This window comes from Eleutherodactylus coqui, chromosome 12, assembly GCF_035609145.1.
Source record: "Eleutherodactylus coqui strain aEleCoq1 chromosome 12, aEleCoq1.hap1, whole genome shotgun sequence".
Lineage (NCBI taxonomy): Eukaryota > Metazoa > Chordata > Amphibia > Anura > Eleutherodactylidae > Eleutherodactylus > Eleutherodactylus coqui.
Window position 1 is genome coordinate 101,491,203 of NC_089848.1, and position 27,950 is coordinate 101,519,152.

Below are 27,950 nucleotides of genomic sequence, written 5' to 3' on the forward strand. Positions count from 1 at the left end.
TATCTATCTAATATCTATCTTATATCTACCTATCTAATATCTATTTATCTATCTAATATCTATCTATCTCATATCTACATATCTAATATCTATTTATCTATCTATTATCTATCTATCTATCAATCATCTATGTCATATCTACCTATCTAATATCTATCTATCTCATATTTATCTATCTATCTATCTAATATCTATCTATCTATCTATCTCCTATCTACCTATCTAATATCTATTTATCTATCTATCTATCTAATATCTATCTATCTAATATCTACCTATCTATTTCATATCTACCTATATAATATCTATCTATCATCTATCTATCTCCTATCTATCTAATATCTATCTAATATCTATCTATCTATCTATCTATCTATCTATCTATCTATCTATCTATCTATCTCATATCTACCTATCTAATATCTATCTAATTTCTTTCTATCTATCTATATAGTATCTATCTATCATCTATCTATCTCCTATCTATCTATCTAATATCTATCTATCTCATAATCTATCTATCTATTTCATATCTATCGATCTAGCTATGCATATCCGATAAACGTCTCAACAAATGCCCGTCCATCACCCATAGACTCCCATGTTAAAAACATAAGTTTAACTTATATATTTTCTTACTGGATATGTTTTAGAGCTTTTTGGGCCATTCTCAGCTACACTCCACCTCGTGATCTTGAATGCAGGAGTCTGAGCTCTATTAGGATAATGTCATTTGGAGGCCATAGGTGCCTTGACCACATGAGATCTCTGTGGCCACAGCTGGCCGTCTACCGCATGACTAAAGTATAATGGAACAAATCAATCATTATTAAGTTATCCCCTGTGGTCCTAACGTGGCATACAGATGTAGCAGAGACAAATTTGTCATTAATCTATTTCTTTTGAGCGCCATAGAAAGTGACTGAATTAAAATAGTAAGTTTACCTGCAGCCATACGAAAAATATAGATAGATTTTAACCCTCTTGCACCAGAGTCCTGGAATCTAAAAGTCATAATTTTGGAAGATTGCCAAAATTGCCTCTTATTAAGGGTTTATGCCAGGTCATAGGACTTTTTAAAAAAGTCAGATGGGCGGAGCTTGGATTTAGGTGGCGTGGCAGCACACCACCCATCAGATTTACATCTTAATGGTAAGTCGGCACTTTGATCAGTCCTCATAAAGGGTAATCATAACGCAAGTACATAGGATTGTACAGATTGTATTACCGTCCATGCATATTAGTTGGTGACTAGAAGATGCCACTTGTTTCAGCTAATGCAATCATGACAAGTTATTACCCCGAGTCTGACTTGTGTCACACCTTGGAATTACATGATAATATTGTACAGGTTTGTACAATGCAACGATACAGAGTGCCAGCCATAAAAATAAAATGTATTTCGGGTGAGGATATGCTGTGAAGGCAACTTAATGAGGCTGAAACCAGGAAATTGTGCTGGAAACCCTAATATCCTGGCAAGTGCAACCAAAGTAAAAGTGGATTATTCCTCACATCGGCACCAGTGTAGTGGCATCACAGCATCTGGCAATGCCACCACAATGCTTTGGGGCTAGAGGTTGTCTGTATTGGTGGCCTTAAAGGGATTTTATACATTTACGTAAAACTTAGAGGGTGTTTCTAGGACTTTACTGCTGCACTACGGACAGAGTTGTCTGCTTCCAGCTCTGTATGGAATGTCAGCTGGACCAATACCAGTGAGGATCCTGAGTGGTGGACCTCTGCCAATCAGTTATTGATGACCTACCCTGAAAATAAGTAATTAATAGCAACTTCTGGGAAATAGCGGGAGGAAAATACTTACCAGTGGTGTCAGAAACTCCACTTTGGGCATGTTCCAACACCAGGTCACTAGGTAGGAGCCTCTTGACGGTAATGTCATCTTAGGAGGATGGCTTTGCAGCTCATTTCAACAGCCCACCCCTCTGCCTTAGAGGCATAGAATGAGTGAACTTTTGAAAAGTTTAGTTCGGCTGCTTCTCTGAATTTTGGAAAAATGTTCTGTTCTGTCGAAATTAGTTTGAACCTAACCTGAGCTTCACCAATACTCCTAAAACTGGTTTATAACACTGTTTGAGAGTTATAAAAGCCACTTATAACACTCTTAGGTCACCTAGAAGTGTATCTAAGTACTTTTGAAGTGTTTCTAAAGCAAAGTTAATGAAAGAAAACCGAAGAAAAAGAGGAAAAAAGAAGGAAAAACATTATTTTTCCTTCTTTTTTCTACTGTTTTAGCTCAACACTATTACCGACAATAAAAGGTCTGTACCACGTGACCAGCTGTCGGAGACATGAATGGGCAGTTGCTGACCCCAATGGAATTAGACTGGATCTGATAAGTATTTCCATCTCTGGGTAACCCTTTTAGTACTGTATCATGTATAGTTCTGCAATTTTTTAAACGCATTTTCACAATCATTGCTTGCTGTCAGTGAATGGGAACATTCTTGTTTATATATAGAGACTGAGAACTCAAACAAACCTAATACAGCGCAAAGTCTGCTATGGTTATATCCAGTCTAAGCAATCTCTGCGCTGTTCTGATAGGCTGCTTCAATGTATAAGTATAGATAAAATGTGTAAATCTGAAGTTTGAGTGTGGTTGCCACCTCTGTCCCAAAAAAATCAAGGTAAATGGGGTGTGGTTTGATGGTATGACTTGGGGCGTGGCTTATCATGGTGTATGTTTTTGTCTCTGTTATTCCAGTGGCCCTAGAAGTAATAGTGCCCCTTCTTTGTGGCCCCAATTGTAATAGTGCCCTCTCTCAGTGACCTCAATAGTAATAGTACCCCCTCTCAGTGGCCCAGTAGAAATAGTGTCCCCTCTCGGAACCAGCCTTTAGAGTAATTAGTGGCTGGGCAGGCGGTTTTCCTGGCTAAGTGGCAACTCTAAGTTTTAGTGATGACTGGATAATGTGGATACAATTGTAGCAAACCTCAAATTGTAAAACGCTTTATAAGGGTTTCACTTCAGGACTTTAACAATAATACTTCCATTCACTGACAATAAATAGTGATGTACAGAGTGTATATATATATGTATATATATATATATATATATATATATATATATATATATATATATATACACAGACACACACTGTTTCACCTTGTGGAGAGCGCCATAAGAGTCTTACAGGCCATGCAAGGCTCCCTGGGAAAAATATGTAAATAGGAAATGGGATAGCTTTCTTTCAATAGGTGGTGCTTTAGAGGTATTTTCCCATCTCCCATTTGCATGACAAGAAGAGCTGCCCCTAAAATCACTGCTTTACTTTAGCCACCAATGTCCTGCTAGCCCCATGGACCGCTCTCGGCTGAACAGCACACTACGTGTGGGCTCTAATGATGCTAATAAAACCGCCAGTACATGCTGTCAGTATAGGCGCCGCATTGGAATTTTTGCACTTATTTCCAATTTTCTGTATCCTCCTGAGAGACCAGAGAAGAAAGGATTAATGTTATTGTTATAAGTCAGTGACAGGCAGGCAACCTCGCACACAGGCAGATAAATGGATTTGCCCAAGACCACAGCGAGCACCAGTGACAGAGGCAGGAATTGAACCGATGACCTTGCGCATCAGAGAACAGTTCCTTAACCAATATGTCACATCTTCTCAAAAGGCTTTTACAATTCGCAAAAAAAAATGACAAACCCGGAGACATTAAAGGTCAGCACTCTCCCTGCATAACCCCTATTATTTCTGTGATATGATGAGCGGAGGCTGCGTGTAAAAGCCTGGCACAAAGCGGCAACGCTGGCTGATTATGTGTCAAGTGCCCGCTCTACACCGTAATTATGTGCTTTTACTGTATGGACCATTTACAGAGAATGTGCACTACATGAACAGTTCACTTCTTCCCTCCGAACTTCTGAAGATCGCCGTCTACGTATCGGAGGGATCCTTAGTTTGTGAGATCATTTCCTCCATTTTCTCAGTATGATATTGCGTGCAGTTAGGCGGCACACCGTGAGATACTGAGGCGTATATACAGAACGCACATTATCCTACACAATTAGCATTTCTCTACTTTAGTTCTTGTATGCAGCTGAGCGGCGCTGGATATGGCATTTACGTTTCACAATCCAGACCGCGTAATATCTTCATCTAAAATACTGCAATTGTTTTATGCACGGTCCCAAGTAAAAAGAATCATAACTTCCAACTGTTTAACATTGAAAAAGGGGACCATTTTTTTTTTGGTAGGACACCTGAGCGACCCCCTCACAGTTCTTAGTGCCCCTTAGTTTCTCTCTCACAGTAAAAGTACCCTGCTAAGTAATAATGCTTCCGCATGCCCCCCTTAGTAATAACATCCTCACATGCCCCCGCTCAGTAATGGTGCCCCACATGTCCCTCAGTAATAATGACCCTGCATGCCCCCATCAATAATAATGCCCTGTTCAATAATGCCCTCACATGCTCCCCTGAGCAATAATGCTCCTGCATGCCCGCCATAAAAATTTTCCTACTCAATAATGCCCTTGCATGCCCCCTTCAGTACTAATGTCCCTGCATGCTCCCCTCAGTAATAATGTCCCTACATGCCCCCCTCAGTAATAATGCCCCCTCAGTAATATTGCCCCCACATGCCCCCTCGGTAATAATGCCCTTGCATGCCCCCCTCATTAATAATGGCCCCGCTTGCCCCCTCTCAGTAATAATGGCCCCGTTTGCCCCCTCTCAGTAATAATGGCCCCCGCTTGCCCCCTCTCAGTAATAATGGCCCCCGCTTGCCCCCTCTCAGTAATAATGGCCCTGTATGCCCCCCCTCAGTAATAATGCCCCCGCATTTCCCCAGTAATAATGTCTGCTCCATCATTTTCCCTTTTTTTGCACTAAGATAAGAGCTGCTTATCTCTTCCGCTCACCCGCTGCTCTGTTTCCCCACTCACTTTCGGGTAGGGTAATCGAATGATTCCTGCAGCCAATCCCCGACTTCAGCATTAGTACAGCTGAGGCCAGTAATTGGCCATAATGATCAAGTGCTGGTCAGCATGTGACTGCACTACCGAGGGATGGGTCGGGGACCAGAGCGGTGCAGAGGGAGCGAAAGTGGTGAGAATAAGACTGTTATTATATTTATATATTATTATATTCCAATCACTGTGTATATAATCCCACAACCATGACATCACTGTGCACATTGCTCCTGTATCGCAGCATCACTTTGGGGATCCTCCACACTTTGACATCACGGTGCACATTATCCCACTATGATGACCTCACTGTGCACGTTATCCTACTATTGTGATATCATTGTGACATCACTGTGTGCATTATTCTACTATTGTGACATCGCCATGCACATTACCCCACTACATCACTGTGCACATTATCTAACTATTGTGACATCAGCATGCACATCATCATTGTGATATCACTTTGTGTCTTATCCCTCTACTGTGACATCACTGTGCACATTATCCAACTATTGTGATATCACTGTGTGGATTATTCTACGATTGTGACATCACTGTGCACATTGTTAAACTGCTGTAACATCACTGTGCACATTACCCAACGACTGTGACATCACTGCGGATTATCCCACTACGATGACATCACCACACGGTAACTCTGTGCATTAAGGAATTCAAAACAATCATGAGCATTTCAAGTTCTAAACTCGCTGCTGAAGGTGGTTATGGTTGAGTGTGGCCCTATTCCAAGTTTGTCTATAGGGCCCCAATCTTTCTTGTAACGCCCCTCCTCCCGCTTTGAGTGTGCGTCACATGGAGCGGGAGTCTCTTACAAACCTAAAATACCTTTTTGTGGTCATAATATATATATGTATTTAACCTGTAGTGATATTAAGCTTCAAATATACTTCTCCTAATATAGGATGGCCACGGAAAAGTAGTCCAGCACCGCACTCTCATGAAGGCGGTCTAAAAGAAAACCTGCATTAGTTACCCATAGCATTGCTGAGGTAAAATGAAAGCTGCTCTGTGACTCTTTTAGACAACTTTCATTAGAGAGTGGTGCCGGACTACTTTCCGGTGACCAACCCTGTACTATAGCTATATAACGACATCCCAGTAGGAGTATATAGTGTGAGGTAGGACATGCCAGCCAGGCCACTGGAAATCTCTTAGAATGATATGACATAGGTATAAGAACACAATGACAGCATGACTATAGTATGTCATTATTACATATGGGAAGGTGCAAAGAACAAGTCTGTACCTGCGAAAATCTAGCAGTGAGCGCGTTGACGTTGGCACGCCATGGTCATTCCAGTTGAGGAAGTTAAACTGGGTGACTGTGCGGGTTTCATTAGTCTGAAGGTTTTTTAGATAGAAGCTTCTCACAAGGAAATCTTCACACCAGATATGTTCAGAGACAAGATTTACCTGCATGGGATTGGAGTCACAGGGCACAACTTAAGAACACGGATAAACATCTGCTGGAAATTGCTTGACAAAAATCTGTCTTGTTTAGAGGATCTCACACCTGGCGCCCTCCTGCCGCCTCCAACTAATCACCATGAAGGGGGTTATTTATAGGAGCTTCTAAACCACTACAGAAAAGTAGAGACTCGCTCATAATCAACTTCTGCCTGTCACAACTCCCGTCAGCCCCGAGTCTCTTAATAACATCACATTGAATTAAAACGATGGCAGAAAAAGATATCAGGGAATTTTAAAATGTATTTTCCGTTAATTTGTAACTATTTATACACTTATGTATTATCAACTTCATATTTATCTACATACGTGAAGACTATCTATCTATCTATTTATCTATCTCATATCTATCTATCTAATATATATTTAAATCTATCTAATATCTATCCATCTGATATCTATATATCTATCTCATATGTAATTATCTATCTCCTATCTATGTATCTATCTCATATCTATCTATCTATCTATCTCATATCTATCTATCTATATATATATATCCATCCGATATCTATCTATCTATCTATCTATCTATCTATCTATCTATCTATCTATCTATCTATCTATCTATCTATCTCATATCTATTTCCTATCTATCTCATATCTATCTATCATCTATCTCTTATATATATCTAATATCTATTTAAATCTATCTAATATCTATCCATCTGATATATATCTATCTCATATCTATCTATCTATCTCATATCTATCTATCTATCTATCTATCTATCTCATATCTATCTATCTATCTATCTATCTATCTATCTATCTATCTATCTCCTATCTATCTATCTATCTATCTATCTATCTATCTCATATCTATCTGATATCTATCATCTATCTATCTATCTATCTCATATCTATCTGATATCTATCATCTATCTATCTATCTATCTATCTATCTATCTATCCATCTCCTATCTATCTCCTATCTATCTATCTATCTATCTATCTATCTATCTATCTATCTATCTAGTATCTATCTATCTCATATCTATCTATCTCTTATCTATCTATCTATCTCATATCTATCTATCTATCTATCTATCTATCTATCTATCTATCTATCTATCTATCTCATATCTATCTATCTATCTATCTATCTATCTATCTATCTATCTATCTATCTATCTATCTATCTAATATCTATCTCATATCTATCTATCTATCTATCTATCTATCTATCTATCTATCTATCTATCTATCTCATATCTATCTATCTATCTATCTATCTATCTATCTAGCTCATATCTATCTATCTATCTAGCTCATATCTATCTATCTATCTATCTATCTAGCTCATATCTATCTATCTATCTAGCTCATATCTATCTATCTATCTATCTATCTATCTATCTATCTATCTATCTATCTATCTATCTCATATCTATCTATATCATCATATCACATCTATCTTGATTTAAAGACTCAAGATCTATCTATCTTCTTTATCTACAGTGGATATAAAAGTCTACACACCCCTGTTAAAATGCCATGTTTTTGTCATGTTAAATAATCTGACAAAGATGAATCACTTCAGATTTGTTTCACCCTTTAATGTGACCCGTTTTCTGTACAATTCCAAAACTTCGATCTTCTTCTCATGAAACCTTTCTTTTGACGATTTGGAGGTTTACTTTTGGATCGTCGAGCTGAAAGGTAAAATTTCTCCTCATCTTCCTCTGTTTAGCTGAGGCCTGAAGGTTTTGTTCCAAAATGGACTGATATTTGGAACTGTTCATAATTCCCTCCCCCTTGACTAAAGCCCCAGTTCCAGAAGCAGGAAACCAGCTCCACACATAATGCTGCCTCCACTATCTTCACTCTCTGGTGCTCTCTTGGTGATGCGCAGTGTTGACTTTGTGCCAAACATACATTTTGGAGTTATGGCCAAAAACTTCCTCCTTTGTCTCATCAGACAGAACACGTTCTCCTACATACTTCTGACAGACTTCAATAATGGCTGTTTTGGCAAAATATAGCCGAGCTTGGCTGTTTTTCTCTGCTAGAAAAGGCTTTCATCTTGCCCCGTACCCCACAGCCCAGACATGAAGAATATTGAAGATGGTTGTCACATGCACCGCACAACCAGTACTTACCAGAAACTCCTGCAGCTCCTTTAATGTTGCTGTAGCCCTCTCGGCCTCCTGGACCAACTTTCTTCTGCTCTCTTCATCTATTTTTGAGGGATATCCAGTTCTTGGTAATGTCACTGTTGTACCAAATTTAATCCACTTTTGATGACCGTCTTCACATGTATATTGTAGATGGTTGACACATGCACTACACAACCAGAACTTGTCAGAAACTCCTGCAGCTCCTTTAATGTTGTTGTGGTCCTCTCGGCCTCTACCGAACAAACTTTCTTCTGCTCTCTTCATCAATTTTTGAGGGACGTCCAGTTCTTGGTGATGTCACTTTTGTGCCAAATTTAATCCACTTTTGATGACCGTCTTCACATATAACGCCTTGTAAATGTTGTGGCCCCCTTCTCCTGACTGACACCTTCCAACAATCAGACCCCTTTGATGGGCTGTAAGATCTTTATGGACCAACTAAGAAATTGTCAGGAAAATCCTCTCAGAAGAGCCGAACTTTACCTGGGATAAACCCAAATCCCTGTAAATAACGGCAACGGAGTGCTGACTAGTAGATAACGGGAGGGTAAATGTGATTGGCTACGTCTTAACACAACCACACCCCCACATTTATGGGCGTGGTAACATTTATACAACCACATTATCTTAGTTTTATTCTTTTTATCTTTCCATCCTAAATTGTTTCAGTTTGTTCTTCAATGGAATTGTCCGATAACGGGTCAGATTGAAGGTGGAAATAAATCCGAAATGATTCATCTTTCAGTTTTTTTTAAACTTTTATATCCACTGCACTTATGTACTATATTGATATGTATCTTTATATTTACCTACTTTGTATCCATCTTTTACGCTCATTATCTATCTATTCATCTCATATCTATCTTTATATTTTTCAATCGCCAATTACCTGCAATTTCGAAGTCGACCTATTTTGCTTGGCGACACATAGCTCAGCACAGGAGCTGCATACACTAAACAGCAGAATACTTTATCTTATATGTATTTCTTTTATTTCATATCGTTGCGATCTATGTAGAATAATGAAATGTGATCTTTAGATACAGCAGGTAGTAAGAGCTAAATACCTCATGGATGTTGTAGAGGTTCGAGCCTTCGTCGGGCCAGTAGTGGTAACACTGTTTGACTCCATTCTCTGCCAGTGATGTCAACATCACGATTACAACGCAGCCGTTTTCCCATACCATCTGCAGACAAAAGAGAGACACACCGTGGCCACACTGCAACCGCTTAATTACTGCGTGACACGTGTAATTACAGCACTCAGACACACAATCAAAACTCATTCCATTCAGTGCAAATTCAAATTTCATTTTCATTAGACACTTTTTCTCTGCAGCTGCTTCCAAATCCCCGAGCACAGCGCGGCATTTAGAAAATAACGCCATTTAAATATTTTCTCTTTGTGGAAATTGCCAGCATGAGCAGAAGGCAAACACCATAGAATTCAGGCCTTTGATACGGAGCGTGGGTGTCATTAAGAGCACCGCAGCATTAGGGGGATCAGAGAAGATATTATGACCGGCGTTACTGCAAACGTGTTATTTGCTTCTTTTGTAACCATTTGGAGGCTTTAATTGAAGCTACGGATGTAGCAGAGTTGAATGTGTCATTGAACTCTTTGTATCTGCCTCATTGTGTATTGTGATAATGTAATGGATGGTGTTACCTGATTTCGGAACAAGTTCTGCAAAGTGCAAAATTTCAGCTCTGCTGTGAATTCATGAATTTCTCTCTATCATATAATATACAATATTAACAATCTTTATTTATATAGCGCCAACATATTCCGCAGCGCTATATAGGATATAAAAAATGGATAGCATTTTTATTTTTCCGCTGACATAGCCAGCATAGGGCTTGTTTTTTGAGGGACGAGATGCATTTTTTAATGCAATGGTAACATATAGTGTATTTATGAAAAATTTCAAGAAATTAGACATGTCTAAGTGGGGTGGAACAATAGAGGGAGAAACACAATTGCATCATTTTTTTAATGGAAGTTTTTTTTAAGGGTGCAAAAAAATGACACGTTAACTTCTGTGGGTCAATACTATCATGGAGATGTCAAATTTATGGAGTTTTTCTCGTACTGTTTTTAAAAAATAAAATACAGTTTGAAAAAAGTTCTTTGAACGCCATATTTTAACTCCCATGACTTTTAGTTTTCTGATGATGGTGTCGTGTCAGGACTTGGTTTTTGCCGTCAACCTGTAAGTTTTATACGCATTATTTTGGGGTGCATTTTTAATAATTTTTTATTCCGTATTTTTCATGGAGACGAGGTGAATAAATAATGCAATATTTTAACAGAACAGACTTTTATGGCCGCAGCGCTGCCACATATATTTAGGTTTTTTGTTTTTAATTTTTCCATAAAAATTAATAAAAGGGGATTTTTAAAACTTTTAATTGTTTTGTTAAAATTAAAAAAAATCTTTATTTTACTTAGCTTTACTTATTTTTGGTTCCACAAAGGAAGTTGAACTTGTGATTGCCCAATCACTTGTATAGTACAATATACTGCAACTAGAGATGAGCGAGTATACTCGCTAAGGCACATTACTTGAGCGAGTAGTGCCTAAGCCGAGTATCTCCCCGCCCGTCTCTAAAGATTCGGGGGCCGGCGTGGGTGACAGGTGAGTTGCGGGGGAGAGAGGGAGAGAGAGATCTCCCCTCCGTTCCTCCCCGCTCTCCCCCATCACTCCCCGCCCCCCGCCGGCCCCCGAATCTTTAGGGACGAGCGGGGAGATACTCGGCTAAGGCACTACTCGCTCGAGTAATGTGCCTTAGCGAGTATACTCGCTCATCTCTAACTGCAACACTTTAGCAGTATACTTACAATACATTATGCTTTTGATGGAGTCTATGAAGCCTTGCCACAGGCAGGGTCTAAAGGGGTTGACTTGGACTTCACTACTGATGACCTATCCTCAGGATACATCATCGATAGTTGATCAACGGGGATCCACTATTCAGGATCCTCGCGGTTCAGTTTATATCAGGCCAGCTGTCACAGTGGACAGTGCCAGTAGCAGACAGCTCTTTGGGTTAGTATTGCAGGCACAACCAGCTGCCTCCTTCGAGGTCTTCCTAATCACCCCCAAAAAATTTTCTAATGTCAAATTCATATGAAATCACATATGTAGTGACCCAGATCTGACAGTACATAATAATATTTTCATTTCTGGGACTCTTTGTATATGTGCCCTTAAATGTGTTATACGGTATATTTGTACTGATGTCCTGCCTTGAAGCTAGTGGGGGAATATAGGACAGAGAGGGATAAAACGGCCTAGTGACTCAGCTTCTTTCAGAGTGAAGAATCATAGTAACATAGTATGTAAGGCAGAAAAAAAACCATATGTCCATCCAATTAACCCCCAATGTCGATTCAGAAGACAGAAAAAATACCCCAATGAGGTAGAAGCCAATTTTCACCATTTAAGGAAAGAAAAAAATTCCTTCCTGACTCCAATATGGCAATCGGAATAATCCCCGGATCACTATCCCTTCTAAAGTTATTATAATATGTAATATTGTAACACTCAAGAAAGGTGTCCAGCCCCTCTTGTATTCTTTTATCGAATTCCCTATCATCACATCCTTGAGCAGAGAGTTCCATAGTCTCACTGCTCTTACAGTAAAGAACCCCTAACTATGTCGGTGTCAGCACTAAGCATTGGGAGGAGCAGAAGTTGTAAAAGTTCTTGTAACTTTCTGGAAGGTCCAGAAGAAGGGCGTAGAGTGCAGTGCAAACTAGCAAGCTGGTTTGCGGAACAGAAGCTCATAGCTATTCCTAGATTTAGTCCCTGCAGGAGAAGTGATACACCAGGAAAGTTGCAGACTCCAGGGCCATGATGGAAAACCCTCATCAGCTGTACAGAGCTACAGCCTAGCTACACACTCCAGCAAAATGGAGCAAAAAGGGTAGTACTTGTTAAACACCATCTTCAGGACTGGACACTGAAATTGGATAACAAAGTTCTTTGCCTCCATCAATTTGGATGTTGAACCATTATGCTTCTGGATCTAGTAAAAGTGTACTGCACTGTTATCCTCATCAGAACCCTTATTTTCATGGGGGGCCTTGCAATACCCCATAACAGCAATCCAGGGAGCAGAGATCAGCCCTTTTTCTGTGAATTCTCCCTACATTTCATTGCAAGTTGGGGAGTGACGCACACTATAACGACCACGAACCCCCCCCCCCCATCCTGGTTACTGAAAATATATACCTCAGTCTGAAATCATAGACATATGGGGATACAGGGTGACCCCATAGCAGTCTATGTGTGATATATTACAGCTCTGTAGAAGAAAAAGTTGTATGGCACAATAATACGGTACTATGTATGCAAGACTTGCAATTTCTATAGGAATTCCGCAAACTGGTCGGCTCCTTTATGCATCTATGCTAAGGATATATTTGAGAATGCTCCATAGATTACTTTATTTATAAAAGTACGCTAAATCCACAACAACGATAAATAGAATTATAAATTACAGGAAATAACCCCTTACCTGCCAAAAATCAGCCACGGTTGACGGGAGGGGTCCCTGACTTGCAATATAAGCCGGGTTTCTTGGGTCATGGTCCATCTGCAAAAGAAGAATTGATATCTCAATTCATAGAATGGAAAATGAAATGTCGAATGAATTAAAGTCATATGCGGTAAATTGTCAGATAGAGAAAAACCGTACCATAAACAGTCAACCAACTAACAAACTACTGAAGATCTTCTGCCTTTGATTGAGAAGAATCATAGCTGGTTCTCAATGATATCAAGAAACTGGGTATCCATCATGTAGGCTATATTGACCCATATCTGTGACTTGGGGTTCTTTACATGAGCTGAATTCTTGGCTCAATGCAGGGGCGTAACTATAGGGGATGCAGTTGCAACCGGGCCCAGGAGCCTTAGGGGGCCCATCATCCCTCTCTTCCCCATATAGGGAGCCTAGTACTATGAATAAAGCATTACACTTGGGGGCTCGGTACAGATTTTGTATCGGGGCCCAGAAGCTTCAAGTTACGCCTCTGGCTCAATGTAATGAGTGCCAATCGGCAAGCAGATTGATTGATGCATTTGCACATTTGTTGGCTGCTCACCGTCCCTTTAACACGGTAAGATGATTGAGCAATATATGAGGGTCTACCCAAAAGAAACAGGAATCTTCTTCTGGTGGCTGAGGCGTTACTAGTACAGGCTTCTGTTGCTAGGTGAATGTCTGCAAAACCCTTCTGAGCCGGTATGCCAGCCGATGTAGTTGCCCTTGATACTAAGCCTGAATACACTCCCATTAAAGGGCCATTATACATTCGCCAATTACCATCATGATTTGATGTGAGCAATCCTGATGATAATTGGTTAGTGTTAACAGAAGAGAAGGTCAACAATAGAATTGTGATTATATAAACATAATTGTTATTGGTCGAACAATTGAGAAATGTAGAGTGCCTTACAAAAGTATTTACCCCCTTGGTATTTCTCTTGTTTTATTGCATTACTACCCGGAATTAAAATGGATATTTGGAGGGGTTCACACTATATGATTTACACAACATAACGATCACTTTAGAGGTGAAAATATTTTTTACTGTGACTCCAACAATACTTAAGGTAAAAAACAGAGAGCTTTAACCGCTTACAGTAACAGGGCGTAACTGTACGTCATGAGAGAGTGGTACTTAATGCAACAGGATGCACAGTTACGCCCTGAGGATAGCACGAGATCAGAAGAGATCCTGCGTTATCCGGCAGCAGGAGCCAGCTGTCACCGATAGCCAGCCTCCCGCTGTAACAGCGGGGATGCATTGAGACAGCAACCCCCATTGTTAACCCCTCACACGCCGCGATTTACATAGATCACAACATGTAAAGGGTTCACAGAGGGAGTGTGGTCCCTCTGTGACATCATCAGACTCTTGTGTTGTAATCGCAGAGAGCCTGATGGGTTGCCATGGCAACAGGACACCAGGTACAGGCATCCTGCATTGCCAGTGCCTATGATCGCTATAACAAGCGATAAGGCATTGCAGGACAGAAGTCCTGCAATGCTTTATCATACCGATCATAGCTGCTATGGTGTAAGCTCCCTACAGGGACACAAATAGTGTAAATAAAAAGAGCAAAACAGTGTCAACATACAAAAAATGTTAAAAAAAACCCTTTTTGTGCTTTTTCCCGTATTAGAAAAAAAAAAAAATTTTTTTACTAAAATCCCACATATTTGGTATTGCTGTATCCGTCATGACTCGCACAACAAATTGAATACACTTTTTAACCTGCACAGCAAAAGGGGTAAAATAGAAAAAAACTGAGGCAAAATGTTTATTTTTTCATTTTGTCTCCAAACAAAAAAAATAAAAGTGATCAAAATAATATCCATACAAACTACAGTTCGATACGCAAAAAACAAGCATTTACAGAACTCCATCCATGGAAAAATAAAAAAAATTAAAAAGTTTGAATCCAGCGATTCAGAAAAACAAATAATTTCCAAAAAAGGGATTCCATTACAGAAAAGTGGAAAAATCTAAAATAAAATTTTGGTATTGTTGTAATCGTACCGACCCGCAGAAAAAATGTATCGCGTGATTTATGCTGCATGATTAACGCTGTAAAAAAACTCACAAAAAACAATGGCAGAATTGATGCGTTTTCTCTCCCTGCGATCATAAAAAAAATTAATAAAAGTTTTACAATATGTACAATATGTACCCAAAAATGGCGCCAATAAAAACGACAGTTCGCCACGCAAAAAACAAGCCCTCATACGGCCGCGTCGACAGAAAAATAAAAAAGTTACGGCTTTTGAAAAGTGGAGATGAAAATCCCCCAAAAATCATTGCATCCTCAACGCCAAAATAGGCCGTGTCGTTAAGGGGTTAATGTGCACAGGCATTCATGCCCTGAAAGACAATACTTTGTAGAGCCAACTCTTGCTGCAATTATACACACAAGTTTCTTGGGGTCTCCATTAGCTCAGCACATCTACACATTGGGATTTTTGCCCATTCTTCCAGGCAAATCTGCTCCAACTCCTTCCAGTTGGCTGGTTGTGTTGGTGCCCAGCAGTCTTCACGTCGTGGCATAGATTCTCCATTGGATTGTAGTCTTGGCTTGGATTACACTATATCAAGACATTTCCATGTTTCCCCTTAGACCCCTTCAGTGTAGCTTTCTCAATATATTATGTTAGTAATGCAACAAAACAAGAAAAATACCAAGAGGGTGAATACTTTTGCAAGATATTGGCAAGATATTTTACATGTCCACCCCAGGAAGACACCCGATCTAGCAGTAAATCTGGCAGGAGCCAGGGGAGGGGTTGAAAAAATTAAAGAGATACATTATTAGTTACTATTGGCTACCCCCAGCAAAGAAGCAGCCCTAGGCACTGCACCTCCACGTGTCTAGTGGTAATTCCAGGCCTGCCCACCTCCCCTTCTCCCCTAAGGAAGACAATGGATCCAGCAGTAAGTTCATCAAGAGACAAGGTAGAGGGCTGTAAAAAAAAAAAGTTTGTTCTATTGGCCTCAGCTGACTGCCTCCACAAGGAGCCACCTCCAGAGTTTGGAGTCAGAGTTTCTTCTTGCAGCTTAGATAAGATAAGTTCTGGGTTTTTGGTTATTTTTGGAGTGTGTTCACTAGGATTGTTGTATCTTTACCTCCAGGTATCAGAGTTAGAGAATACCCCAGGTATACTCTATACTCCTGCATGAATGCGTCCTTACCAGGACGGAACACTCACTATTTAGGTAGGGATGTTCACATTTTAGAGTCCATGAGGATAGAACCCATTTATTTTATGTTTACCATTAACCGTTTGATTTCTGGGATCTGTCGTGTTAACAGTCCCTGTGCGCTTATTTCATAAATACAGTTACTGCACGTTGGCAGCTGACGTAACAAGGGGGTTGTAAAAAATAAAAAAAAAAAATACTAAAAAATTAAATTTGTATTATTGGCACCAGCTGGCTGCCCTCTGCAAGTAGCCACTCTAGGCACTGGACCTCCAGTGGCTAGAGATGAGCGAGTATACTCGCTAACGGCAATTGCTCGAGCGAGCATTGCCCTTAGCGAGTACCTGCCCGCTTGAGACAAAAGGATCGGGTGCCGGCGGCGGGCAGGGAGCTGCGGGGGAGAGCGGGGAGGAACGGACGGGAGATCACTCTCCCCCCCCCGCTCCCCCCTGCTGACTGTTGCTACTCACCGCTCCCCGGCGCCAGAACCTTTCGTCTCGAGCAGGGAGATACTCGATAAGGGCAATGCTCGCTCGAGCAATTGCCTTTAGCGAGTATACTCGCTCATCTCTACAGTGGCCTATGGTACATACGTCTCTACTAGAGATGAGCGAGCGTACTCGGATAAGCACTACTCGCTCGAGTAATTTGCTTTATTCGAGTATCGCTGTGCTCGTCCCTGAAGATTCGGGTGCTGCTGCGGCTGACAGGTGAGTCGCAGCGGGGAGCAGGGGAGAGCGGGCGGGAGAGAAGGAGAGAAAGATCTTACCTCGGTTCCTCCCCGCTCTCCCCTGCAGCTCCCCCTCCGTGCCGGCACCCGAATCTTCAGGGATGAGCACAGCGATACTCGGATAAAGCAAATTACTCGAGCGAGTAGTGCTTATCCGAGTACGCTCGCTCATCTCTAGTCTCTATGTGTCATACAACACATGCCTAAATTAAATTTTTGGTACCTTTTTGCTTTCTATTGATTATCCTCCCATTTCTAATAATATGGCGACAAAATAATTAGAACCAAGGAAAAATGGTGTCCACAGTTGGTGATCTCATGTTTGAGGATTTAGAAAAAATATATAGATTTAAAGATAGATAAAAAATATATATGTTTACTCTTAATACTCTTCCCACAACTAGAAACATCTCCAGTCCACATATTCGTGTACAGAGGAAGAAATTCACCAGCCTGAATTACCTGAACGGCACAATGGGGTTCATCGGAGAATTCAATGTATAACAATCAGATAATAAGTTTTTGCTGCTTGGAAAACATTCTTGATTTATTCTGTAATTGAAGTGATCTACGGCTATATACTTTACCACGAGCGGCAATTTATGTAGAAATGGAATAATGTTATGGAAAAGTACAAGAGTGATGTCTCTTCCTCCAGGCATGAGTACAGCTTATATATTTCATACTATGCATTTACTTTACATCCTCACTGGTATTTTTTAACTCTTTCGCCTCCACTGAATAAAGGAATCTCAGTATGACCCCAATAGCGTGTTGCAGAACTGCTCCTTTAAGGAAAATGTGACTGCCAATCAAGATAAACTAAAGGCAAAACCGATTGTACTCAAGGGTTATTACTAGAGATGAGCGAGCGTACTCGGATAAGCGGTACTCGCTCGAGTAATTTGCTTTATCCGAGTACCGCTGTGCTCGGGTCTGAAGATTCGGGTGCCGCTGCGGCTGACAGGTGAGTCGCAGCGGGGAGCAGGGGAGAGTGGGTGGGAGAGAAGGAGAGAAAGATCTTACCTCCGTTCCTCCCCGCTCTCCCCTGCAGCTCCCCGCTCTGTGCCGGCACCCGAATCTTTAGCCCCGAGCACAGCGATACTCGGATAAAGCCAATTACTCGAGCGAGTAGTGCTTATCCGAGTACGCTCGCTCATCTCTAGTTATTACCACTAAAAACTAGTGTTGAGAGACTTTTGAAAAGCTTGATTTGGTCTGAATTGAGCAAGATCTTTACCAATACCCCTAAAAGTGGTGTACAGCATTGTCTAAGAACTCCTTAGAAGGAGGAGGAGAAGAAAGAAGGAATAAGAACAAGCTCAGTGATTAGCAGTGGTGCCTTGCAGAGCTGGAGATCTGGGTTCAAATCTGACCAAGAACAACATCTGCATGGTGCTTGTATGTTCCCCCCGGGTTTGTGTTTCTCATCTGGAGTAGGAAAAAGGCAGAGAAAGCATGGTGGCTCAGTGGTTAGGTCCAACTCTTGTATGTATGTTCTCTGTGTATTTTTTCTCCTTTGCTGCCTCCTCTGGAGGAAGAAGAAGCATATTGGCTCAATGGTTAGCCCTATTGCTTTGCAGTGCCGGGGTCATTGTTTAAAATGTGACCAAGTACAACATTTGCATGTAGTTTGTATATTCTCCTTGTGTTTCTTCTCCTTTTTCTCCTCCTCCAGAAGAGGAAGAAGGCCGTAGTAGTATGGTAGTTCAACGGTTAGCACTGTTGCCTTGCAATGTTTGAGTCCTAGGGTCAAATCCGACCAAGCAGATGTTGTCCCTGGTCCGATTTGAACGTTGGAAACCAGTGCTGCAAGGCAACAGTGCTAACTACGGAGGTGGAGGCATTTTAGTAGGTTCTGCTAAGACAAACTGTTTGGGTTTTCTTTTAACTTTTAGCAAAGTTTGAGTCAAAACTAGGCTTCAACTGTTTTGGTTTGCTCAACACTATTAAAGACATTTATGCCCTTACATAGGATAGATCATATGATCATAGGAGATCCATCTGCATTACCCCTTGCAATATGAGTCTTCCTAGTGAAAGATGAAGCGGTGTACATACATAACCGCCATTCCATTCACTTCTATGGGACTTACGGAGATAACCAATTGTATCACTTATCTCTCTCCGAAGACAGTGAATGGAGGGGTAGCTGCACATACGTACCGCAGCTCCATTTATCAAGGGGAGCTGCAGTGGTACATTCTCATGGCACCAAGCACCCATGCATTTATCACCTATTCTTTGGAAAACCCTTTTAATATAGATTGGATGATGTGGTAGTAGCTCTGCCCTGTAGATACAGTGTATATTATTTTGAGTTTGAGGTAGTGGTAATATGGCTGCATGCAGTTTTAATCACACCGAACTGGTAGAACTCTGTTTCAGGTCAAATTTTGCTAAAAGTTTGGTTTGACACGAACTGAGCTTCTACCTGAAACAGGGATCTACTGGTTCAGTTCACTCAATACTAGTCCTAAACACTGGTGTGTAGCACTCTTTTAGAGAATTATAGAGGGCTTCTATGGCTCTTAGACACCAGATCAAGGGGTTTTGGTGAATTTGCAATTTAGTTCAAACTAGTTTGGACAGACCCAAACTTTAAAAAAAAGTTTGGCAAAGCAGCTGAATCGAACTTTTCAAAAGTTTGCTCAACGATCTAAACTAGGGTCAACAAACCTGTTATAGTCTAGGATACAGAGGATCGCGGGTATGGGAAAGAGCGCTTGTTAATGCAATTGCTTGTATTAGCAGTTAGGTCAACAGACGTGTTATGGTATGGGTTGTTATTATATCGACGGTTAAAGGGAATGCATCACCAATTTTTAAAATCTGTTTTTCTGATTGTAGATCCTTTTCTTCAGTTGTCAGTGGGTCGGCCAACTTGCTTGAGCTACAGATGACAGCATTTAGAGATAAGCTTTGCACCAGAATTCATGGGCTACAGACACAATGAACAGGAGCTGAACATTGGCTTCTATGGGAGAATGTAGTGGGCATGCTCTGTAACCTGTGCAGGGAAGAGGTGGAGGTGAGCTGTAAGTTAACATCACCTATTGTGAATGGTGGATCCTGTGTTATCTATGTAGAGGTGTTTTCTTTCATTGTAATCCTGCCTTTGATGATAATGAGATGACAGCTGAAAAGTATATATAATTAATATTCGTGGATGGCTTTCAAAGCATAATTCCCATCATTTGGTAAATCTACTGCCATATTGTGCAAAATAAGGGCGCAGTACAAAACGTACGACACACTTTCAGGTTCTTTAGTACAAAGCACATATGGGCGACATAGGTTTCTTTGTAGAAATGTCATTACGCTGTCATTTAAATGATATAAATGTGCGGAGAGGCTGCGTTATATGGCGAGCCAGCCATTCATGCTCTGTTAGACAGAGGCAGAGAGAATCAATGCTGATTTGAGCAGTGCTGTCAGCGAGCTTAGCTATCTGTTACATCAGAAACAGGCCATTCGTCGCCTTTTAGCGGTAATCAGCTACTGTCAGAAAACTGCTTTCTGGAACGTGGCGAACATAATGATTCAGAACAAGGAAATATGCCATCTGCTTATGAGAACTAAATATAATTACAGCTATGCCGCGAACATTATGGAGGATGTGACACAATTAAAGTTCACCTAATAACTTGGAAGTGGAGAAGAACGAGTGGAGTTTTCACGTCTACGATTCACAGTTTACGAAACACTTTACGAACCTTTATGCTTTGTTAGATATGGGTGAGCTATTACAGCTTTCGGTGATTCAATTCAGCAATTTTGTAAAATTTGTACAAAAATTTGGTAGGACACATTATTACTCAACGCACTGAAATCTCAATTAGTTTTTGCTTTTTTTTTATGTCCTAACCTTGCCAATCACATGACAATGTATAAAGCTTCTTACTGCAGGCCGAAAATTGGCCTGCTGTAACAATTGCTTGATTACTGCCATTTACACACAACAGATGAATGCTGGTACAAGGACGAGCAATTGTTAATACGATTTTCAGTCACCATACTGGTATTACAGCTATTAGGACCAGCGGCTCCCTCGTGCCCTCACTGCCGGTCCTGTCACACGGGCTGCTGCCGTGCGGCGCAGGGGAGCCCCAGTCCTCATCACCTCCCCTGGCCGTCGAGCTCCTCCTCGCCGCTGGGTTGCTAGGGATGCTGTGGGTGTTGCCCCACTAGGCGTCCTTGGTACCATGGCTACCGGGCTTGTGTCTGCTTCTCTGCCTCCTGCAGGGCTGGGGCAGGTTCCCCAGTGCTGCTGGGGGCACACAGCTGCTGTCAGACTCCCCGCCCCAATCAGCTGCTGGGGCGGGAGCTCAGACAGCATTTAAACCTGCTTGTATCTGCATTCCAGTGCCAGTGTTAGGGCGCCTACCCACTTGCCTTGCCGCTTTTCGCGCGTGAAAAACGCGGCGTTTTCGCGCGTTTTCCGCTGCGTTTTTTGCAGCCCTCCATTGACAATCATGGGTGCATTAAGAGAAAAATAAGGACACAGATGCAACTGACAGTTCCTATGTGAAAAAAACCCACGAAACGGAAAAAAACCCCAGATGGACAAGAACACATTCTATACTAATTGCTCTTGGGAAAAAACGCAAAACATCACAGAAAAAAAAAAAATCGCAAGTGGGTACTAGGCACCCTTAGTTTGGTCTTCCTGCTACACCGGCATACTCCTTTGTGACTCCTGACTTGTTGAGTACCTGTTTTTGGACCTGACGTTGCCTTAGCCTGACCCTCTTGTACCGCGTACCCTCTCGTTGCCGACCCGGATAGTCTGACTCTCCTTGCTGTTGTTTGTACCAGTGCCTGTCTGTTTGTTAGTCCTGGTGTCCCCCTTCCCTAGTGAGTGTAGGGACCGTCGCCCAGTTGTCGCCCTGGGGCTTAACTCAGGGGGGCAAGTAGGTAGGGACAGGGGTTGCGGGTATTTTCAGGGACCTCCAGTTTCCCGGACCCCGAGTCCTGACAACAGCTATCGCTGGTCGGCGGCATGTTTTCCCGTTTACACGGGAAGGCTTTATGCCGCCAATCAGTGAGCATTTTTTTAGATAAATGACAGGATTTGCCTAAAAATGAGCGTATGCTCATTCAACAGCTAGTTGTGGGAATATATATGACCAGATAATCGGGGAAAATGAACATTCAGGCAAAGGTTCTTGTCCGACCATCAAGCCTTCTATAAGCCCTTTGAAAGGGTTGTCCAGGCACTTAAAATGAAAAATAAAACTAAACACTGAGAATACCTGAAATAATACCAGAATTAATCCTCCCCTTACCGATCCCCCGCCGCTCCTCATCTGATACTTCCTTCGGTCTCCCACTGGTCTCTGTACTTCCTGGTACCCGTTGACACGAATATTTGACGGCTGCAACCAATCACTGACCTTGGCAATGACCTGCTATGGCCACTGATTGGCTGCAGTGGTCACATGTCCATGTCAACAGGGATTAGGAAGTTTTGAAACAAGCATTAGAACGGCAGAGGTGGAGGAAGGACTTTACTACAATTTATTATTTTAAAGTATTCTGAACATTTAATAAAAAAAAATGTAAGTGGACAGACAACCCCGTAGATATAATTGTATTGATGCATGCTAGAGATGAGCGAGTATACTCGCTAAGGCACATTACTCGAGCAAATGGTGCCTTAGCCGAGTATCTCCCCGCTCGTCTCTAAAGATTCAGGGACCGGCGCAGGTAACAGGTGAGTTGCGGCGGGGATCAGGGGGGGAGAGAGGGAGAGTGAGATCTCCCCCCCGTTCCTCCCCGCTCTTCCCCGTCGCTCCCCGCCCCCGCCGGCCCCCGAATCTTTAGAGACAAGCGGGGAGATACTCGGCTAAGGCACTACTCGCTCGAGTAATGTGCCTTAGCGAGTATACTCGCTCATCTCTAATGCATGCTATCTGTCACGAATGTTCTTTCTAAGTCATGACTATAAACAGTGATGGCCTAAAACACAGACAAGCCGTACAAGAAGGTGCCAATTGCTCTTCCGTTTGTAGGTTGCAAGCCACTTTAATATTCAACAGATGGTGTAAAGCTACAATGAATATTAAGAGGCAAAACCCGTTTTCATTTATGACCATGCGATAAACTGCCGGTGATATTGTTATGACTAGAGATGAGCGAGCATACTCATCTGAGCTTGATGCTCGTTCGAATATTAGGGTGCTCGAGATGCTCATTACTCGAGACGAGCACCACGCGGTGCTCCTCTCGATTAAACGAGCACTGACCATTGAATTCAATGGAGCCGGCAATACAGCCGGCTCCATTGAAAGCAATGGGCTGCCGGCTAGCGCGGGATGAATTTTCGGGAAGGGCTTAAAAATATAAGCCCTTACCTGAAAATCATCCTAAAATGTGTAAAAAGTAAAAAAAAAAATATACTCACCTTGTCCCGGCAGAACGATGTTAGCCCATTGAATTCAATGGAGTCGGCAATACAGCCAGCTCCATTGAAAGCAATGGGCTGCCGGCGATTGCACAATGAATTTTCGGGAAGGGCTTAAATATATAAGCCCTTCCCTGCAATTCATCCAGAAATGTGTAAAAATAAAAAATATATATATACTCACCTGGTCCCGGCAGACGGAGTTCAGCTGCGGCCAGCTGGCAGTTCTCCAGAACTGCTCTGAACAGCTGTGAGTAGTATTCAGCAGCCGGGGATTTAAAATACCCGCCTGCTGAATGAGCTGCCTCTGATTGGTCACAGCCTGACCAATCAGAGGCAGATCTCACTCACACCCATTCATGAATTCATGAATGGGTGAGTGAATGCTGCCTCTGATTGGCTCAGCGCAGCTCTCAGCTGAATGACAGCAGTTCAGCACCAGAGTGCAGGGGACAGCAGGAGAAGACGCGGCTGTGCCCCAGCAGCTGAAGGGAGGGGAGTATCTATTTTTTTTGTTTTTTAAATCACTTTTAATTCATTTCCAGGGAATGGCTTATATGTAAAGCCCTTCCCTGGAAGAGAATTCAGGTGTGCCAGCGGACCATTGTCTTCAATGGAGTCGCCGGCAACATCAGCGGCTCCATTGAAGAGAATGCCTGCATTTTTATTCTTTTTTTCACTAAAATCTTTCTTTTTCAGGTAAGGTCTTATATTTTTAAGCCCTTCCCGAAAATTTAACCCGCGCTCACCGGCAGCCCATTGCTTTCAATGGAGCCGGCTGTATTGCCGGCTCCATTGAATTTAATGGGCTAACATAGTTCTTCTCTGCCACAGCTGTTACAGCTGTGGCAGAGGAGAACGATCTTAATGCTGAGATAATTTTTTTTTTTTACACATTTTAGGATGATTTTCAGGTAAGGGCTTATATTTTTAAGCCCTTCCCGAAAATTCATCCTGCGCTCGCCAGCAGCCCATTGCTTTCAATACAGCTGGCTGTATTGCCGGCTCCATTGAATTCAATGGGCTAACATCATTCTTCTCTGCCACAGCTGTTACAGCTGTGGCAGAGGAGAACGATCTTTATGCTGACAGTGCGGGGGGGGGGGGGGGGGGGGTCTCACTCTTGCCACTATTTTGGCTTACTAGTGAGACCTTGGAGCCCGAAATGCAGTCCTGCATGTTGCTCCTCACCTGCCCTACCCATTTCTGTGTTTTTTACATGACTTTTGTGATTTGCTAAGATTTTCACAAATGAAAACCTTAGCGGAGCACCAGTCATATACAAAAATGCTCCAGTCGCCCCTTCAATGGGGTTCGTTACTCGAAACGAACTCTCGAGCATCATTGAAAGTTCGACTCGAGTAACGAGCACTAGAGCATTTTGGTGCTCGCTCATCTCTAGTTATGACCCTTCTACCAAGTTCTAGCACCGCTACTACATGCCGCTAGCGAATGATAATATCTGCAGCTGCCAGCAGTTGGGCCAAACATGCAAGCGGCCTGAGAACGACATGTTGGTCCGGAGACACTGGTTGGTGCACAGTAGGGCATGCTCACAATTATTGTACTGTAAGAGAGTTATTAAAGGGGTTCTATCATTAAAAACAAACAAAAAATACTTACCTATTCCTCTCCAGGCAGTCTACTTACCGCACCTGCTCCCTGGTGATCTACTCCTGGCTCTGGCAGTCCCCCAGGTCACGTCACCTCCAGCCGGCTGAATTCTTCTTCTTCTGTTGACGTTACGGACATTGCCGGCATTCTCCTTCATGCAGGGCAATGTATGCTATGTTATGGCAGGGAGCGCCGAATGCTATTCCGGGCTAATGCGCAGACTGCACATGTGTGCCGTCTCACCGCGAGAGTTCCTATACTGATGCTGCAAGACAGCGCGCATGTGCCGTCTCGGCATGAGCCTGGCATAGCTAATGGCGCTCCCTGCTAGGCTGTAAATGCTACATCATGAGTGACGTAGCTTACACTGACCTGCAGGAAGAAGAAAGCAGCTGCATAACAGGAAGAAAAGGATCTGGCAGGCTTGCGGTGAGGTGACCCGGGGACTGCAGGAGCCAGGAGAAGATCGGTGAGTAGAGGATGCGGGAAGTAGATTGCCTGGGCAGGAATAGGTAAGTGTAGAATTTTTTTAGGACAAAACCCTTTCCAATCCACTGTCTGACGTCTAAGGACATTATGATTTAAGGCTGTACAGCTCCGATGTTGAAAGACATCTGTCGGGGTTCTCTTACTGTATATTGCCAGCCTTTCTGCTGTCGGAGTCTATCCAACGTCTCACCTCATGCAGTACTGGCTTTAGCCAGCAGATAGTGCTGTTGTGTAACGGCAGAAAACGAGTAAGCCCCCTAGGAAAACCAGGATACAAATTGGATGGGAAAGGGTTAAAGCAACCCTCCTGTACAGGGACAAAATTCTGTCCAGGAACCAGAGGGAGGATGTTATACTACCTGCTGTCCATCCTTTGTGCCGTTGTCTCTTGGTTCATATGTCCCGTTTTTAGATTTGCAAGGTGGCTGCCCTAAACTGCTAAATGCCTTATTCACACTGTGCACGGGGTAGTCCGAAGCACTTCCCGCTGCTCCCTAACTGACTAGCGCATATCATGTGAGCTGCGCTGACCAATCAGAGAGCAGGTGCAGTGTATTGGCAGTTTAAACCACTAGTAATACGCAGGATGAATTAAGTAGTCCGAAGGTCAATGCGTCCATCTGGGTAAACAGCGCCTGGAGCCAAGGAATCCAAAGGACAACGGTGCAGAGGACTGAAGGTAGGTATTATAAACCCCCCCTCTGGTCCCCGGACAGAACCTCAACCAGCTTGGCAGCAGAGCTCTAGCCAAAAACAGGCCTTGCAGGTAGGATAAATGCATGGCCGTGACCCAGAGAACTTTGAGAAGCAGGTAAACAATAGAGCCGCCACCAGGTTACGGCCATTGTCACACACGACCATGCCCGGTTGGAGGCTCAGCGGCGCAAGCCAGCGGTCGGTCTGCAGCAGTTCGTGGGCCGTGTGCCTCTTCTCTCCTAAGCTGAGTAGTTTCAGCACGGCCTGATGACGCTTGCCCCCCGCTGTGCTGCCGTGCCGCGCGACACCGACTGCTGGCGACGTGCTGCTGCTGACACATCTTGATTGCGAGACAGAGGTTGCGTAGGAGGAGGAGGAGGGTGGTTTAGTCGAGGAAGCATACACCGCCGCAGATACCACCACCGAGCTGGGGCCCGCAATTCTGGGGGTGGGTAGGATGTGAGCGGTCCCAGGCTCTGACTCTGTCCCAGCCTCCACTAAATTCACCCAATGTGCCGTCAGGGAGATATAGTGGCCCTGCCCGCCTGTGCTTGTCCACGTGTCCGTTGTTAAGTGGACCTTGGCAGTAACCGCGTTGGTGAGGGCGCGTACAATGTTGCGGGAGACGTGGTCGTGCAGGCCTGGGACGGCACATCGGGAAAAGTAGTGGCGACTGGGAACTGAGTAGCGCGGGGCCGCCGCCGCCATCATACCTTTGAAAGCCTCTGTTTCCACAACCCTATACGGCAGCATCTCCAGGCTGATAAATTTGGCTGTGTGGACGGTTAACGCTTGAGCGTGTGGGTGCGTGGTGGCGTACTTGCGCTTGCGCTCCAACACTTGCGCTAGCGACGGCTGGACGGTGCGCTGAGAGACATTGGTGGATGGAGCCGAGCACAGCGGAGGTGAGGGTGTGGGTGCAGGCCAGGAGATGGTAGTTCCTGTGTCCTCAGAGGGGGGTTGGATCTCAGTGGCAGGTTGGGGCACAGGGGGAGAGGCAGCGGTGCAAACCGGAGGCGGTGAACGGCCTTCGTCCCACCTTGTGGGGTGCTTGGCCATCATATGCCTGCGCATGCTGGTGGTGGCTCCCCAGCTGATCTTGGCGCGACAAAGGTTGCACACCAGTGTTCGTCGGTCGTCTGCGCTCTCAGTGAAAAACTGCCAGACCTTTGAGCACCTCGGCCTCTGCAGGGTGGCATGGCGTGAGGGGGCGCTTTGGGAAACAGTTGGTGGATTATTCGGTCTGGCCCTGCCTCTACCCCTGGCCACCACACTGCCTCTTCCAACCTGCCCTGCTGCTGCACTTGCCTCCCTATCTGAAGACCTGTCCTCAGTAGGCGTAGCAAACCAGGTGGGGTCAGTCACCCCATCGTCCTGCTGCTCTTCCTCCGAATCCTCTGTGTGCTCCTCCATTGGACTTACTCCAATTACTACTACCTGAGTGATAGACAACTGTATCTCATCGTCATCGTCCTCCTCACCCACTGAAAGCTCTTGAGACAGTTGCCGGAAGTCCCCAGCCTCATCCCCCGGACCCCGGGAACTTTCCAATGGTTGGGCATCGGTCACGACAAACTCCTCCGGTGGGAGAGGAACCATTGCTGGCCATTCTGGGCAGAAGCCCGGGAACAGTTCCTGGGAGTCTGCTTGCTCCTCAGAATGTGTCATTGTAATGGAGTGAGGAGGCTGGGAGGAAGGAGGAGCAGCAGACA

At 43.3% G+C, this 27,950-nt stretch overlaps 1 protein-coding gene across 1 annotated transcript in view; it reads right to left on the reverse strand.

Annotated features, from left to right (window-relative positions):
- Positions 1-27,950, reverse strand: part of PTPRN2 (protein tyrosine phosphatase receptor type N2) — a 1,135,353-nt gene that overhangs the window by 44,561 nt on the left and 1,062,842 nt on the right. Inside the window, exons 17-19 of the mRNA XM_066584551.1 lie at positions 13,078-13,155; positions 9,621-9,740; positions 6,213-6,379 (exon numbers count right to left, since the gene is read on the reverse strand). Of these exons, the coding sequence (XP_066440648.1) occupies positions 6,213-6,379; positions 9,621-9,740; positions 13,078-13,155 (365 nt within the window). The remainder of the gene's footprint in view (positions 1-6,212; positions 6,380-9,620; positions 9,741-13,077; positions 13,156-27,950) is intronic.